We start from the raw sequence: 19240 nt of genomic DNA, 5'->3' as shown, positions 1-19240 counted from the left end.
AGCAAACGAAACGCATGTTCTTTGAACCGCTAGTAGACGGCGACGAGAGGCGGTATTGACCTTGAATGAATGTTGGCAGGTTGCCCACACAATGCAGTTTCAGTCGCTATGGAGCGTTGGAGCATAAAGCATCTTGTGTTTGTTGTCGAGCAGCACTTAAGAAACAATGATTCCGTATTCACAGTGCAACGTCTTTTCCGTCAAAATTTTAGAGTAGGACGTCGAAGTGCGGTAACTGATCGAAATACTGTACTCCGATGAGTTTCAGCATTTAGAAGAACTGGATCTGTGATGAAAAAGAAACCACCTGGTCTTCCCCGTTCAGTTCGTACTATGGAAAATGTAGACTGAGTGAGAAAAGCAGTCCAAAACGATCGGCTAGGCGACAGGCTGTAGCGATGGGTATGTAACACCGTTCGCTTCACTGCATCTTACATGATGATCTTAAGTTTCACCCATACAAGATAATAATCCTCCAGCAGCTTAGTGAAGGGGATTTTGTGTAGTGCAGAGAGTTGTGTAATGGACGAAATTTTTACGGAAGATGCAGATGCTACAGTCTTCATGAGTGATGAAGCACATTTTCATCTAGATGGTCACGTCAATGTTCAAAATTGTCGGTATTGGGCGCCGGAGAACCCACATGAATTACACCAGAGACCTCTCCACGGTTTAGAAGTAATAGTGTGGTGCTGCATTTCAAAGATAGGGATTGTTGGACACTATTTTTTTGAAGATGAAGGAACTACAGTTACTGTGACACCAGCACACTGCGTTAAAATGTTAAACAACTTTCTTCATCCAAAACTTGAAAAGCGTCAAGTGAACACGAGAGAAATATGGTTTCAGCAGGATGGTGCCACAGCACACACGGCAAGAGCATCCATGGAAGAGGTTCGACAAAATGTTCCCAGGACACGTTATTTCGAGATATGGTGATGTTTACTGGCCCCCTCGCTCACCCGATCTGTCGATATGCTACTTCTTTTTGTGGGGATATTTAAAATCAAAAGTCTACGTGAACAAGCCTCGCACAATCGATGACCTGAAGAATTCCATACATCAGGGAATTGAAGCCGCGCCAAATGAAATGTTGGAGAGAGCCATGCGTAACTTTCGGGAGAGGATCCAAATATTTATCCAGCAAGAACGACATCATCTCCAAGATGAACCTAATTAAAGTATGTATACTTCAAAACTACATTAAAAAATCTATCACTTAGAGCTCGTTTTTATTATTTTTATCAAACTGTGTCCCAGTCATTCAATAGTGAAAAACATGCGTTTCCTCTGTTCTACCCTCTACATTCTCCATATGGTCCTGATCTCTCCCAACGCATTTTCCATAATTTTGGTACCCTGAAAAAAGGCATTCGTTGCCATCAATGTACTTTGGATGAAGAGGTGCATGCGTGGGAACAATCATGTTACTGTAAGAAACCGTAAATTTTTTTCCGTGGAGGCACTAGCTGTCTCATCTCACAGTGGGGTAAATACATTAACAGTTATGGCGATTACTTTTGAAATAATAAACAGTTCACTTACTTTTTTCCCCATCTGTCTCGTTTTCATTTTACTGGCCCTTACAGATCAGCTGTGTAATTATAGCTACAATAAAGGTAAGAAATGAGAGTTGCCAAGTCTTGCATGTATTTTCGATTTAGTCAAAATAACTGAATCAGTTAAAATTATAGATACATGTTAGTACTTGTGTACTTTCAAGAAAATCACTTCTGCTGCTACTTTTTGATGTAAGTAGATACAAAGCTTGTGATTATTCACTCCATTCCTGCCTGATGGAAACATCTGAAGAAATTTTTGTCTTTCTCAAGTCCCCAGGCCTTCGAGTGTGTGTCACGAATTTGAAATTCATGGCACGTTGTTGTTACTGCCTGCCCAGCCAGTTGTGACAGCGCTCCTCTAGAGCTTCACTGTTGGTCATGTGAGCTGCAACAGTGCTGCCCTGATGCGAGCTGGGTTCGCGCGACACAGAGAAAATCAGTCAGATGTTCTGCTAAGGGCTATCAGCATCTCCCAGAGGCCAGCGCTGGGGTCGAGGTGGAGTGCCCAGGAAGCCTTGGGGCAACGGCCGAGGTTGTTGGGTGGACTGGGAGACAGGGTGACGAGTAGAGACGGCGCAGGTTATGGTGACCGAAGCGCAGTGACCTGTTGTCGTCCTTAGCGCTGGGCGAGCTCATTCGTTTGTTTGGAAGGGAAGGCCGGCAGTGTTTTGCCACATTTCGGCCGGTCGGCGACGATACAATCTAGGCGAACGATTTTACAGAAACTATTCGGTAAAAAATTATGGTACTTAGAGTTTTATTTGTTAGTTTCATGATGATATGCCCATCATTTCGTTAACGGTCGTAGTTATTGTGATATTTACGTTGAAGTAACACACTGCGCGAAATTCGAAAAAGTTTGAAATGAAAAATAGAAGTCGCTATGATTTTGCATATGGTGCATATTTTTCTTTAGACATGGGTGGAGTTCTTTATCTGTCACCAATCTCGAGAAAATTGATTTGATTTAACACACTCATCTGCGATTGTGCCAGCGATAAAGCCTGAGTAAAATATCCACACATTCCTTATATTTCATTAACAGTTTGACATATCGAAATGAGACTCTGGAAAATGATTGCATGAAAAAATGACAGTATATGCCGTATTGTTATAACCAGAACTTTATTAGCTACCGTGTTATTCCATTAACTACAGACTTCTTCGATGAAAGAACTTAATTTTGAGATCCATTGGTAGCTGGTAAAATGAGAAATGCTATGGATTTTGGAACAACATAAGAGAAGGCATCACACGTTTATTTTGTGCCACGGATGCGCTTTTACATAAGCTTCTCACCTTACTTTTTCTCAGTTTCTCACTTCGTAGACTACTGTTTCAGATTATTCTGCAAAAGATGTTAGTGAGATGACATTGTGTAAACTCCTCTGCGTTTTAGTAAAAGAATCAAATTTTAACATGGTAACAAGAGAAATGTGTAGGTGACAATGAAATGGATACCCCTAGCTTCATACAGGCATTGATATAAGTCAACAGTGACAGTTGAAAATGTGTGGTCCGACCGGGACTCGAACCCAGGATCTCCTGCTTACATGGCAGACGCTCAATCCATCCATTTTTTCTGTCCTGTTCGTTGTTGATCGTTGTGTTTGGTCGTTGCGGACGTCACATGACATCCGTTAAAGTTCATTTGTTGATCCTTCCACTCAGTTTTTTATTACAGAGGCCAAACAGCTCTCTGACTGAACACGCTGAGCTACCGTGCCGGCATCCATCTGACCCACCGAGGACACAGAGGATAGTGCGACTGCGGGGAATTATCTCTGGCACGCCTCCTGTGAGACCCACATTCCCAACTTATTGTCCCACACTATATGCATGGTGACCCTGCCCATTATATTCATTTTTGTCGATTCCCGTGAGAGTTCGGGCACTGTTTGTGCATCCACACTGAAGAAGATGGTCAAATGGCCAGTGAGCCTTATATATGAAGATGGTATCTGTTCTATTGGACATGTCCGAAAGAACAGATACCATCTTCATATATATAAATGTGTAGGTCTTACTCAAAATTCACCTCTCATGACACTTCCCTGAAAATTACAAATGGTTACCAAGCCAAGCGAAAATAAATCGCTGTGTGTTCAGCAGAATTCTTTTTAGGTATTAACTAAAGCAGAGGTGACATATCCCTCTGAATGGTCACCATGCGAGTGTGAGCATGGAGAGGCTCCATTTAATATTTACAAAGAATGTTGAGGATCGGCTTCAGTTTAGGGTGACACTTCCCCTGCAGGACTCGCCTTTTCCCCTACACTGTTTGCCCGTAACCCCCACCACTACCACTCTACCCATGTGTGCCCTGCCAACTGCGCATCTACTGACCAGGGTATTCTGCGCATACTCTACTTCAGCCTCAGCCAGAAGCTGCGTTGGCTAACAATGGAAGAGTCATGGGGCGCTGGTTCGATACGTTTCAATGCTTGTAGCAGGCCCAAGTTCTCAGTCAGCTGCAGTTGGAGCTGCAGGCAGGAAGAGAAGCAGACAGCTGGTCGTTGGCCAGCAGCCAAGACACAGTCAGCTGGGACCTGGTGTACTGTGGAGTTGGAAAATCTGTAGAGTCAACAGATGATGCATGATGTGGCTGGCCTGTTCTCAACATCGCCTGCCTCGAGCACGGTTGGTGCCTTTTTCGAGTGGCCAGAGAAGAATACAACAGCAGACAGATACCGAGAAAAATGGTTTTATTATTACTGTAAATACGGAGAACTGGAAACGTGATTTAGTGGCTTGCAATCACTCTCAGGCAGTTGACACGTGATTAGACTCAGGGTAGTGTACTGTGGAAATCGTGTACAATGAACGGTTAATATTTGTGTTTTGAGTACGACGTGTTTGTTACAGTCGCAATATTGCACAGTAAGTCCACAAAGCCAGAGTAGTGTTCCTTGTACTGCTGTGGGTGTGTGTTACAGTTGTTCAAAAGACAGTTCTGTACACTGCTTTTTAATCATGCTGAAAGCATATCCAGTATTGTACATAGCTATAAGTTACTAAAATTTTTGTTGTTACAGTTGTTCACAGCATGATTAGCTTGGTTCTGGTCCTCGGACCTGTTGGCTGTAGTAATAGTAAGTAGCTAGTGGAGGTCCTTGGTAGTGGAGGTAGATTACATTCTGATTTTATTCATTTATTGTACTGCATTTAGTTTTTCACCTGATTTTAACGTTCTGAGGGCAAAGACTCCCAGTATTCTATCCTGTACTTGTTTTTGCTTGTTGCCCCCTTACACGTTGCAGGGGCTGAATCAAAAGCGTCTTATACTTAAGATTTTTCTTTTATTTATTCTTTTATGGCCTGATGCCAAATTTATACAAGGATTACTTCTTGGCAACATACCATTTCTCAATATTGTTTAAGATTCTGTCTATGCCATTTTGTTTGTGGAAAAATATTTATGTCGTTAATAAATATTTTTGTAGGACAAACTCACGCCTGTGCAACCTCCAGCCCAAACCCCACTCCACCTAAATCCTATGCTAGTCCTTCAGAAATTTTCTACGAGTCACATTTCTTTTGTTTCGCATTTATGCTGTGGATCTCTTGGGTCTAATAAATATCTGTGAAATTTATATGCTGCTACAAGAAACATTACATTCTCATTCAACAACAAAAGGTCACTCGCAAAACAGCAGATGGATGCTTTCTGTGCTGTCTGCGCCAAAATGCAGAAGATGTGATCTTGCTGTGATGATTCAATGAAAGACCGAGAACCAGCGGAACATGTCTGGTTTCCGCTCGTAGTCGGCTATCGTTTACACCAGGGAAAATTCCCTTTCGCTCACGCTTGTTCGCTTGCGGCCGCTCCAGTGCAAGTCAGACTTTAGTTTTCACGTACTAACACATCTGACTGAAATCTGACGGTTGATACAGTCATCTGACCCATACAAAGGATGTACTCTTTAATATCTCAATTAGAATCCATACCCTTGAGGGACTCGAACTTGTGACGACCTCCGCTACACTAGTTGCTAATGGTATCTCTAGATTAGAAATGTCTGCCCATTGGTCGATTTGAGAAGCCTGGACAGACAGTGAGGCAACCTCATCTACACTTTTATATGTCCTCCTTGACGTTTCCTGCTGGCTTTTACCCATATCTGTAGGATGCTGACAGAGATTCTTATATGATCAGCCGTCAAACAACTACATCATTTTTATCACGAGTTGTTTGCAAAATGTTTTACCCACTTCTATTTTCACACTCATTTTTGAAAGTTATTGGAACGTTTCTTTCCACAGATTTCAATTAAACGTTCTAATTTGTTTAACAAATGAAGAAATCAATGACATCCCCAAATGTCTGTACTATAAGGCAACAGACACAAAGTGAAAACAAATACAAATCTGAGAATCGAAAACTTTGGCCAAGTTTTAGTGAATGGAAAAGAATACATAACTAAGACTGAAAAGAGAGAACTAAGACCTGAGAATCAAGAGGCGAGAACTAAGAAGCGAGAACTCAAAGGCGAGAACTGAGAACCGAGGTCAGGCTCGAGGAAATGAGAAATCGACAACTTTGGATTCTATCAGTTGTTTGTAAATACAAAAGTGAGCACATACAACGTCTAGGAAAGTGGCAGTAGAGTCAACGATGACCATTACTTTGTTCAGCAAATATTAAATATAAACTTGACGCTCGTAAGTGTATATTTTCGCTTTGGGAACTGCCATGTCTGCTGCTGATAGTCGTTTTTACGCTCTCCAATCATATTAATTTGACCACCTGACAAAAGCCTCAGCAGCCACCTTTTGCACTGTAAACGTCGTGTGACTAGGGCCTCCCGTCGGGCAGACCGTTCGCCGGCTGCAAGTCTTTCGATTTGACGCAACTTCGGTGACTTGCTCGTCGATGGGGATGAAATGATGATAATTAGGACAACACAACACCCAGTCCCTCAGTGGAGAAAATCTCTGACCCAGCCAGGAATCGAACCCGGGCGTTTAGGATTGACATTCTGTCGCGCTGACCACTCAGCTACGGGGAGCGGACACCTTTTGTACTGTGGACTGCAACGAGACGTGCAGGAAGAGTGTCAGTGAGGTACTGGAAGGTATGAAAAGGAATGTGGACCCACACTGCTGTGGCCAGCTGCGCTAGTTCCTTTGTTGAGGATGGAGGGCACGAACAGTCCGATGGAGCCGGCCGGAGTAGCCGAGCGGTTCTAGGCGCTACAATCTGGAACCGCGCGACCGCTGCGTTCGTAGGTTCGAATCCTGCCTCGGGCATGGATGTGTGTGATGTCCTTAGGTTATTTAGGTTTAAATGGTTCAAATGGCTCTGAGCACTATGGGACTCAACTGCTGAGGTCATTAGTCCCCTAGAACTTAGAACTAGTTAAACCTAACTAACCTAAGGACATCACAAACATCCATGCCCGACGCAGGATTCGAACCTGCGACCGTAGCGGTCTTGCGGTTCCAGACTGCAGCGCCTTTAACCGCACGGCCACTTCGGCCGGCTATTTAGGTTTAAGTAGTTCTAAGTTCTAGGGGACTGATGATCTCAGAAGTTAAGTCCCATAGTGCTCAGAGCCATTTGAACCAAGTCCGATGGAGGTGGCCCTGCATAGAAGAAGGGACCGGTTGGTAGGACATGTTCTGAGGCATCGAGAGATCACAAATTTAGCAATGGAGGGCAGCGTGGAGGGTAAAAATCCTAGAGGGAGACCAAGAGATGAATACACTAAGCAGATTCAGAAGGATGTAGGGTGCAGTAAGTACTGGGAGATGAAGAAGCTTGCATATGATACAGTAGCATGGAGAGCTGCATCAAACCAGTCTCAGGACTGAAGACCACAATAACAACAACAGATGTCAAGTAAATAATAGTATGAATGATGCTGACACAACGTATAATACGATTGAAATAAAGCACTCTTCGATGGTCACGTTACTTTAATATCCGGTCAGATGGCAGTGCCGCACTTGTTTTCACCGTTCATACCGTGGTAAATATTTCGGGTCAGAAGGCAAGTGTGTGTTTACAAGCGCACGCAAAGCTAATACTAGTTTTGAGATACGACAAGATGTGATTTTTCACAACGCCAAAGGTAAATCATATAGACAAATTGCTGCCACGCTCAACGCAAGTTAGAGTACTGTGGTAGATATCGTCAGACGATTCAAAAATGAGGGCCTTATCGACTCTACACCGCAAAAGGGCCTGTCAACGAAGCTGGATGCACGTGACAAGAGGCAGCTAATACGGAAAATAAAGAAGGATCTTACACTCAGAGCACCCAGATTAGCACGTGAGCTGCTAAACGAGACTGGCAAGAAGGTACATCCTCAAACGATTCTCAGAGCATTGAATGAAAGTGGCTACAATGGGAGAGTGGCCATGAAGAAATCGCGTGTGAATGAACAGAATCGAAAGAAGAGATTGTACTTTACCAGGGAGTTGGTTACGAAGGATGAAATATGGTGGAACGACGTCATTTTTGTCTACTGTAAAGCATGGAGTTGGAGCGTTCTTGTCTGGGGCTGCATATCGATATTTGAACCGGGCGAATTGGTGTTCATCGACAGTATTATGGACAAATATGTCTATCTAAACATATTGATGAACAATTTACGGAAAAGTGTTGAAACCATGGGGATATCAAACACGTTCAAGTTTTACTAGGACTATGACCCGAAACATAAGACTCGCATTGTGCAGGAATACTTGTTGTACAATTGCCCCAAAGTCTTACAACCACCACCTCAATCACCATATCTCAACCCCATTGAGAATATGTGGGGAGAACTGGAGCGAAGTATTAGAAAAACACCAGTATCGTCCAAGGAAACTCTTAAAAGAAGAATGGGACAGTCTACATGTGGACTATTTAAAAAAGATCATTTGCAGTATGCCGCAGCGTTTGAAAGAAGTGATAAAACAGAATGGCTACCCGACAAGATATTGAAACATTTAATGTTCCACAGAATCTTGTCTTGAAATGATTATTTCTGCAAAGTGTCCGAATATTAAAGTAACGTGAAGATAAGACCGAGTTATATTTAAATAGTATTGTAAAAGAACTTATGTAAATTATTTTAATGAAGTATATGCTATTATCTATAAGACAAATCACGAAGTATAAAATTTGGTTATATGTTTTGTTTGTTTTGTTACGAATAAAGCTATGATGCTACAAGGTTAACATAAGAAGGGCTTATTTCAACAGTGGTACAAGTCCATTACCTCCACTTTTCTGTATATAATGCTTCTGAAATAAATGGTCCAAACAAACAGAAAGAAAGGTTCATCTCTAGCAAGAAACCATATGCTTGAATATTTCTGGTATCTCAACTGCAGATTTTTCAGTGTTCATTTAACTTTAGGACCCTGTATCTCAGAATGAACAAAAATGGACTTGTACCACTACTGAAATAAGCCCTTCACATCATAGTGTCAGAATATTAAAGTGATTCACTGTTATGTAACCGTAGATGCCACCGCCACGCGGAGTGGCCACGTGGTTTGAGGTGCCATGTCACGGATTGTACGGCCTCTCCCGCCGGAGGTTCGAGTTCTGCCTCGGGCATTGGTGTCTGTGTTGTTCTTAGCATAAGTTAGAGTAAGTTAGTTTAAGTATTGTGTAAGTCTAGGGACCGATAACCTCAGCAGTCTGGTCCCTTAGGAATTCACACACATTTGAACGTTTAGATGCCACCCCACAATATCAGTATTGGCTGTTGAGCAAAATAGTTTGGTGACTACTGAAATTGATCATATTTTAATCTTAATGTTTATTGTACTTATTTCGAAGCAAGTTACCTTTCACGATTCCTGTCATGTAAATGCCATTTCCTATGTATTTTTATTGTTCCAGTGGCTGTTCGGAAAAGATTGAGAGCGGATTGTTCGGTGATACAGCACTGAAAACGATACATGTTCTTTCGTTACCTACTCATTATTACAAATCAAGACCGCCCTAAGATTTATTTACCGATCATTTCCAGTATTTTGCGTACATTTGTACGTAAGAGTTTTGTTAAAGTGCTCGGTAACCTAACACCGAACAATGACGTTGTCAGTCACCTCCACTGGCGTGGTGTCGTGGCCCCACCATTTAAGGACGACAATGGACCTTCATACAAACGCTGCTGGCTTAAAATTATCCTGAAATTCCAGAATACTATTTAAAAACATAAATTTTTATGTTCATCGTCATTGCAGAGTTCTCTTTCTCGTTGCGATTGTACGTTATGCAGAAATTTTTTGCACCCGTCCTTTTTATATCGCGACTTCCTGAGAAATATCTTTAATCATACTTCTCAGTATTTGGAGAGAGAAGGAGAAACGCATCACAGTGCGAATCTGTCACCCAGCGCTTGTTTTATACGATTCAATTTTATTTCCCTTTCTGTGGTCATGTTCTTTTCTGGATGTGTTGTCGAGCAGTACGCAAATTTTGACCGCTCCTATGATCACTCGCATTAATATAGAAAATTATTCTGTTGGTCTTCCAACTCAAAGATCAAGTCTTTCATATGTTGAAAGGCTATGAAAGATACTGACTAAGTCTAAGGTAATTCATAATTCGTCGTTACTTATTTTTAGTGCACTGTAGATCATCCATTATTGTTAAACTTTTTTTCTTTTCAAGTTTCTAAAATAATAACCAAATTTTATATGGCATCCCATACTAATTGTATCCTATGCTCAGAGGTATTTTACATTATTGTCCTCGCATGTCAGTGGAATTATATTAAAGTTCGGATCTGTAGCACAATCCTGTTTAATTAAACTTAAGCTAAACAATAATATTAATAATTAATCATATATTTTATTTATACATTTCATTATATCGGACGCTACAGCAGATGTATTTGGCTCTAGACTGGGAAATAAGTGTTCCTGAACGTGTTAATATCAGTTTCTGCTGAAGTAGTACTTGCGTAGCTCATTCGAAGCTTTTATCATTAGCAATGGCATGCCTGGGTAGAGGATCTCAACTTTGTTCAAGTGGTGTCGGCGTTTATGAATGAGTCGCACTTATACATTTGCCTAATAATACCCAGTATAGCGATGTCTTCAAATGGTTCAAATGGCTCTGAGCACTATGGGACTTAACTTCGGAGGTCATTAGTCCCCTAGAAGTTAGAGCTACTTAATCCTAACTAAGGACATCACACACATCTATGCCCGAGGCAGGATTCGAACCAGCGACCGCAGCGATCGCGCGGTTCCAGACTGTAGCTCCTAGAACTGCTCGGCCACCCCGGCCGGCTAGCGATGTCTGCTGAATCTCATGGCAACGATGCTGAATCAGTTATCTAATCGGTCTGTCAATGTCCAGATCACACTTGAGTATTGAAAATCACAGCAGAACTGTCGCCGTTTATTGCACTAGCTTTGTAAAAGTTCATTTCGTTTTTGTCTAGAAATCTACAACATCCGATTGAATAGATTTACGCAAGCGCTGAATTCAAGAAGTATTTACTTTTTGCGTTCTACTTACACTTCGTAGCCTCCATGTTGTACAAGGAATTTAGAACAGTACGCTGAGCTGGATGCAGTTTGACATCAGATTAGATAGAGTTCGCTGGCACTGCTACATCATCTACATCTGTGTGGTTCCGACTTCTTTGATGATCAGCTACTTTCCTGACAAACAAAATCATAAACATTATTGATACCTTGGATTTTTACTGAGAATTAACACTACAGTTTCAACGAGAACTCTTAGACGAGTATATTACTTAATACGTTTACTGCATTAGGTCACGAGGAAGTTCAGTTTCAATATACAATCGCGACACACACTGCTGTGAAAATTATTATCACTTGACAGTTGGAACGACTCTAGCGCCCCCAGCTGCGAGAAATCCAGCCTAAGATTGTTTGTTTTCAATTACTTTTCTACTTAATTAACGAAATAGTTGATACATATTGCTTTACAAGCATTAGTAAATTATCAAGAGACGTGAATGATCGTGAAGTGAATGTGAAAGCATCCATATTTTACTGATTGAGTTACATAAGCTGCAACTTATTTATGAAGAAATACTTTCGAACATGCGTGTAACTACAGTTTAGTCCGCTAAAGGCAAAAGAATATAAACACGTATTTCAGGTTTAAGAGCATATAATCTGTTGTTGTCTATTATTATTGTGATGGGCAATTTCCTCGCCGCATAACTATTTTGTATGGAGTCTAAGGATTCGCAAATTATTACTCTTTATTCGATTTCTAATGCAGGAATACTATTTGTAAAATGTCTTCTATCGCTTCAAAACTGACTATGTTGAAGATTCTTGCCGTTTATGGCTCAGATGTAGCAACAATTGAGCAAATGGTTTCTTCTCTGTTAGGAAATAGTTTTATTAATTTTGATGTTTTATTATCACTTATGTATGCATTTCCCTTCCGCTACAGTTCTGCCGAGTTATTTGGCACGTTAAACAACGTTGGTATTGTATTCCATACAAGTTTCCTACGCTGATTGGAAGTCTAGTGAACAAAAATTCACGTTGTTGAATAGACATATGACGTTTTTCTGCAAGTCAGGTTTTCTGTTGTTTATTGGCGATTTTTTGTTCTTATAACCAAACGACATTCTTCATTAAGAATTCCAGGTTACAAGATAATGATTTATAAATTGTCCTGTGAAGCAACATTTCATACCTCTCAGGGATCTTAAGAAACAAAGGAAAGACGTGGTGCAAGTTTTGTTTAGTGCCGCTTTTTGTGGCACTATTGTAAAAAGTATGTTCTATATCAATATAAGCGATACTGTTCGTACTCGTCTGATACCGTATTCAGAAGTGTAGCTTACTGTTCGCTTGTAGCGCTGCTGTCACAGTATAAACAAAAGTGAACTGTAGTGTCATGACTGTATGTATTAGACTGGAGGAAGTCACTCAACTTGCGGACCATTTCTAGCATTTCCCTGTTCATTCCTCAGTTCATCGATAATCGGTAATTGCTGTGGCGTCATTGTTCGTGATACCCAGAGGTCGTCTTACTCAAAGTTATTCATTTACAAGAGCCACAGGGTTCGCCATGTTTTGAACCATCATTGTAATTCGTTCATTCCTGTGGCGCATGTGGTTAACTGGTGTGTGGTGCTGCCTCTGTGGCAATGTGATCGTGTTTCAACTGTAGAAAGTAAACTAGGTTTATTTGCTTTAGTAACATGTTATGTTTGTGTTGTTACGAGGTTGTCTAGCAGCAGAAGGAACGCGTGTTTTCATGCGGTGACAGTTAATTTTCTTTCCCTCGTGGGGAACCACAGTCATATATAAGTTTTTGAAAGAAATTTACAAGAGCCACAGGGTTCGCCATGTTTTGAACCATCATTGTAATTCGTTCATTCCTGTGGCGCATGTGGTTAATTGGTGTGTGGTGCTGCCTCTGTGGCAATGTGATCGTGTTTCAACTGTAGAAAGTAAACTAGGTTTATTTGATTTAGTAACATGTTATGTTTGTGTTGTTACGAGGTTGTCTAGCAGCAGAAGGAACGCGTGTTTTCATGCGGTGACAGTTAATTTTCTTTCCCTCGTGGGGAACCACAGTCATATATAAGTTTTTGAAAGAAATTTCTACGTTTTGACTGTTAACTGTTCATTTATTTTACACAATCATGTTTCGGCCTTATAGCTATTCTCAAGTGCATGTTGAAATGTTACAATACGTCTGATCTATCTACGTCACGTCATCGCCGAAAAAACGTGTAAGACCAGAAATATGTTTTTTCGACGATGAAATGTCATTGGCAGGGCAGACGTATTTTAACATTTCAACATGCATCTGAGAATGGCTATAAAGCCAAAATTATGATCGTGTAAAATAAAAGAGCAATTAACAGTCAAATGGCGGAAATGTGAAAAAGAAAAGAAAGAAAAAGACATGACAATGATGCCGTACGATGACATCCTGAATTCTGAATATCCACGCTACTTCTTTCCGAAATGCGATCTTTCCGCTGCAGTGACTAGGTATGAGAGCTACTGCACTGAGGTAAACAAAACTGTACTCACCTGCCATGCACGTGGCCTTTGTAACGACTGTGCCGCATCCTAAGCGTGTATGGCCACAGCACCGGTTTGTTGACAGTTGTCATGGCAGCAGCCTGGACACAAATGCGCTTCGTGCGTGCTAGAGGACGACGGCCGACGATCGATGAATCCATATAGATGTAGCTCTGCTAAATTTTCGTAAGAAGACACGCATCAGACAGCATGTTGTTTAACAACTAAAGAGTCTCTTAGGAAGTTCCAAAACTGCTTACACTCTGCTGCAGGGGCATACCGGGATCCGACATAAGGAGTCTGAGGAAGACGGATAGCGGGGCTGTTGTGGGCGGTAGGGAAGGTGGGGGGCGATAGCTCATATTAGCTTCGTAATAAATGAACAAACAATTCTGAGATTTCACGTCAGTTGATTCTGGGTGCACTTGTTATTGCTCAATAGCCATTATATGTTTCGCCTTTTTTGAAACTGATGCTGAGTTGATAGGTGTCTTTGTGTGTGGTGGGGCAAGATGCGAATTCGATGTGTACTGATATTTTTTTCTACGTGAGACCTGGGTGTTGCAGTTGCCACTCCTCGCCGGCCGAAGTGGCCGAGCGGCTATAGGCGCTTCAGTCTGGAACCGCGCGACCGCTACGGTCGCAGGTTCGAATCCTGCCTCGGGTATGGATGTGTGTGATGTCCTTAGGTTAGTTAGGTTTAAGTAGTTCTAAGTTCTAGGGAACTGATGACCTCAGATGTTGAGTCCCATAGTGCTCAGAGCCATTTGAAACCATTTTTGCCACTCCTCCCCCTCCCCCCTCTCACCACCGCGGTTGCTCTGCTATTCTCCACAATTGAGTATTACCCAGGAAGTCTCAATATCAGGTATCACCTTTTGAGTAAATTCTTGCGGAACATAGAAACACCGAAACGCTTTCATTTCTCCTCGTGCATCCGTCGCGTAGGTGATGCAGTGGCGAAACCACTAAAATCGCAGTCTCCTAATCCCTGTTCAGCCACCAGACTTCCGTTTCTGTGCTTTCTTTAAAATGTTCAAGGCGATTTTCTGGATGATTCATTTGAAAAAGCCAGAGCTCGTTATCTAGTAAGTGGGCTGCTTCTGTGTTGGCAGCGCTGAGCAGCGCTTTGCATTGCATCTCTGACTGCCCTTTCTTCGTAAGAGACTCTGTGGCTGGCTGGACTCGTTGTTGGAAGTTAATCGTCAGTTCTGTTGGGCAGTTGGAAGTTAGTCGCCAGCAGTGATGGAAGTACTGTTGGGCAGTTGGAGGTGAACAGCCAGCAGTGATGGATGTTAGATGTGAGAAGTTAGCAGTGATGGAGGGTAGAGGTCTGAAGTGTTACTGTAGGCTAACGATCTGTACATCTTCGACTTAGAGAATGAATATTATTCATGATTATATACCTTTGTACTAGATTTCAATGACGATTTATATTCGTGTTTGAACTGGATGTCACATTATTAAGGTAAAAAATACATTATTTGGTTTGCAACAAAATCTTTGCTGACATGATACGAAAAAGTAAAGAGAAAGTAGGCTCAGTACGTTCAGTATTACTCAGCTGTTCAGAATCAAATAACGTAGAAGTTTCATCTTCTCAGTCATTCTGCAATTTAAGTACAGACACACCCATTTAAATAAAGAAGTTTCAATCTATCTCATCCTCTCCCAATCCGGACTTATTCAGTGTATCCGTGAAGTCCCGCTATCATTTATAAAATCACAATGAAGAAACTATTAGAGGCAGAGAATCGTAGTTTGTTCTAGAACACTTAGAAACTCTCAGAGATTTTTTCCTTTGTCCTTTGTTGAGGACTTGACTTGGAATATACCGAATGGTGACAGGTCAGGAGAAGGCGCGATGTGCGGTTTGCAGAATCTAAATCTGTGACAACGGAGCTGCTGCATTAACGACGGCAGTAGTGGAGTACATCGTCGACAAAGACAAGCGTAATTTTTCTTCAGAGAGGAAATCATAACTGGATAAGTTTACCTGGACACTCTCGAACCGTTCCTGCTACAACAGGTCGAAGAGCTGTAGCTGTCCATCATCCTCCAGCTAGCTATTGACGTGAGTTGAACTTGTACATGCATACGCTGCTGCAAAGACTGATTATTTTTCATATATGACATACATGTATTTTGTCATTTAACCCGGCGGAGGTCGCGCTCCTCGCGGTAAAGGGAGCGGTCGCACCGAGCCTCACAGACCCGAGAGTCATTCAGCTGTTGTATATTTAGTTCTCCAAAGTCATGTCATATATTTACCATCGTTATAGAATGCAATAAAAGGAAACTCAATATAATAATATTTATAATACATGTATTTACAAATTATATTTATAAAGAAATGTTATAGGAAATATATACTAATAACCAACGTTTATAAATGAGAAAGAAATTTTAATAGTATGCTTTACGTTTGAACAATATTTATTTATTATTTACGTTGAAATAGTAATTATAACAATATTTACAAACGAAGATGGAATGGTCCTTTATGCAAATGTACTTTTGGCATTTCATACAGTGGTAGTTCGTTTTCCTATCAATATACCTCCAACAATCGTAACATCTCTTCCTTCCTTGGTTCGATGTCTTAGGACTGGTTCCTCTCGATGGTTGTGGATACAAAATTGCAAATAAGTTGTCAGTCGATGATCTCAGTTGCATGGGAAGATTTTCCATGTATTTCCTCCGTTTCACCTGCTCAGCGACAAATCCAAAAACAAGTTCTTTCGAAAAGGTACGCCTTTTTTCGGAATATTATCTTCTTGCGAACTGTACACTACCATTGCATTAATTCCACTAACATTCAGCAATGAACAGAAAACGGTCATTAGCCAACGTCGAGTATTTCTGGCCACATTCACAGAACCGCATATCCTATCCACTATGCCAACCCCAAATTTGGTGGCATTGTAAAAAGAAATTATTTCCGGCCTTTTGGCGACTGTTTCACTTTCAATCACAGCTGCATGATGCATACTAGATAAGAGGATAACTATTTTTTTGGCCTGATATGCAGTAAGAGTTTTTGTGTCATCAAACAAGAATTGGGTGCAATACAAATTTTGTTTATTTGCAATTCCAGGTGTTGATTCTTTTTTATTTTTTCTTGCCATCCCAACCATTGTCAACCTTTTATTCAAAAATTCTTCTACCAGTGAAAAGCTACTGAACCAGTTGTCCACAGTAATATTTCTGCCGGTATTGTGTATAGGCTTCGTAAGACGCATCACCACTTCGTATGGAGACATTCTAGTCGAAAGGGTCCAGGCGGCTGCTTCCAAATTGAGGACATAAAAAGTCCGTGCATCGGTTAAGAGTAAACATCTTTACATCGTACCTGGCAGGTTTCGAAGGTATGTATTGCTTGAAAGGGCATCTTCCTCTGATAGCCTCAAGCTTTTCGTCAATTGTAGCATATTCCCCAGTAGTATAGCACTTTTGGAAATTACCAGCTATTTGTTCAAAAAGTTCTCTAATTGGAGCTAGTTTATCACCTTTTTCCCTCTCTTTACGAGTTCGTTTATCATCGAATGGTAAACTTTGTAATAAAAATCTAAACCTCTGCATGCTCATCACTGCTCTGGAAAATTCTTCAGCGCTTGTATCGTTCGCCCAGATTTCCTAGAGGTCTGTACGATTCAGTTTTTTCAAACAAAGCATGTATGTTACAGCCACAAATGTCCTCAATTCTACAGTGTCTGTATCCTTCGCATCCCTTTCTCGAGAAAAATTATCTTTTTTGTGCTAATTTGGAAGTTTGTGCACTGAACTGTAGTATTTATAATGTCGGCCTCAAACAAAAGTTCCCAACAGGCTAAAGGGGTCGTAGCATGTTGTGCTTGTCTTTCCACACCAGGTAAATGTGTAATAATGTTCCTTTCCAGGATTCTCCAATTTCCAGGCGGAATTTTCTTGGTCCATATACTTTCATCATCACCACCAAGAAGAATGTCGCCAATGTCATCCTTGTCCGAGGAATTACACTACTGGCTATTAAAATTTTTACACCACGGAGATGACGTGATACAGACGCGAAATTTAACCGACAGGAAGAAGATGCTATGATATGCAAATGATTAGCTTTTCAGAGCATTCACACATGATTGGCGCCGGTGGCGACACTTACGTGCTGACATGAGGATAGTTTCCAACCGATTTCTCATACACAAACAGCAGTTGACCGGCGTTGCCTTGTGAAACGTTGTTGTGATGCCTCATGTCAGGAGGAGAAATGTGTACCATCATGTTTCCGACTTTGATAAAGGTCGGATTGTAGCCTATCGCGATTGCGGTTTATCGTATCGCGACATTGCTGCTCGCGTTGGTCGAGATCCAATGACTGTTAGCAGAATATGGAATCGGTGGGTTCAGGAGGGTAATACGGAACGCTGTGCTGGATCCCAGCGGCCTCGTATCACTAGCAGTCGAGATGACAGGCATCTTATCCGCATGGCTGTAACGGATCGTGCAGACACGTCTCGATCCCTGAGTCAACAGATAGGGACGTTTGGAAGACAACAACCAACTGTACAAACAATTCGACGACGTTTGCAGCAGCATGGACTATCAGCACGGAGACCATGGCTGCGGTTACCCTTGACGCTGCATCACAGACAGGAGTGCCTGCGATGGTGTATTCAACGACGAACCGGGGTGCACGAATGGCAAAACGTCATTTTTTCGGATGAATCCAGCATCATGATGGTCGGATCCATGTTTGCCGACATCGCGGTGAACGCACATTGGAAGCGTGTATTCGTCATCGCCATACTGGCGTATAACCCAGCGTGATGGTATGGGGTGCCATTCGTTACACGTCTCTGTCATCTCTTGTTCGCACTGACGGTACTTTGAACAGTGGACGTTACATTTCAGATGTGTTACGACCCGTGGCTTTACCCTTCATTCGATCCCTGCGAAACCGTACATTTCAGCAGGATAATGCACGACCTCATGTTGGAGGTCCTGTACGGGCCTTTCTGGATACAGAAAATGTTCGACTGCTGCCCTGGCCAGCACATTCTCCAGATCTCTCACCAATTGAAAACGTCTGGTGAATGGTGGCCGAGCAACTGGCTCGTCACAATACGCCAGTCACTACTCTTGATGAACTGTGGTATCGTGTTGAAGCTGCATGGGCAGCTGTACCTGTACACGCCATCCAAGCTCTGTTTGACTCAATGCCCAGGCGTATCAAGGCCGTTATTACGGCCAGAGGTGGTTATTCGGGATACTGATTTCTAAGGATCTATGCACCCAAATTACGTAAAAATGTAATCACATGTCAGTTCTAGTATAATATATTTGTCCAGTGTATACCAGTTTATCATCTGCATTTCTTCTTGGTGTAGCAATTTTAATGGCCAATAGTGTATGTTGTTCCGTGTCAGATGTTTCCTCCCTCGATTCTAAATAGTCGTCGCTCGCCACACCTTCCGAATCCTCATCTTGAAATTTATTCTCACCCTGGAAGTTAGGGGTGTTGCATAAGCGCAGCTCAAGACGATCATCGAGGAGCATTGCGTGAATTAGTCGTACACTGTCGTCGTCCTCAGGCGGTAATATAAATCGTGCTCCCTCCATACCTTAAGAGGCAAAAGAAAAATATATTGACGTCTCCATGCACAAACAAAAGTGTTGTGAGAAACGTAACATGTAATCGCTGACGGACCCCTGA

General features: G+C 41.8%; 1 protein-coding gene across 1 annotated transcript in view; it reads right to left on the bottom strand.

The window, feature by feature from the left end:
- Nucleotides 1-11155, bottom strand: part of LOC124802759 — a 428511-nt gene extending 417356 nt beyond the window's left edge. The window contains exon 1 of the mRNA XM_047263751.1: nucleotides 11036-11155. Within this exon, the coding sequence (XP_047119707.1) occupies nucleotides 11036-11051 (16 nt within the window). The 5' untranslated portion in view covers nucleotides 11052-11155. The remainder of the gene's footprint in view (nucleotides 1-11035) is intronic.
- Nucleotides 11156-19240: the final 8085 nt, after the last annotated feature.

This window comes from Schistocerca piceifrons, chromosome 6 (assembly GCF_021461385.2).
Source record: "Schistocerca piceifrons isolate TAMUIC-IGC-003096 chromosome 6, iqSchPice1.1, whole genome shotgun sequence".
NCBI lineage: Eukaryota > Metazoa > Arthropoda > Insecta > Orthoptera > Acrididae > Schistocerca > Schistocerca piceifrons.
The sequence above is the reverse complement of the archived record's forward strand: the minus strand, read 5'-3'. Positions and strand labels throughout refer to the sequence as shown.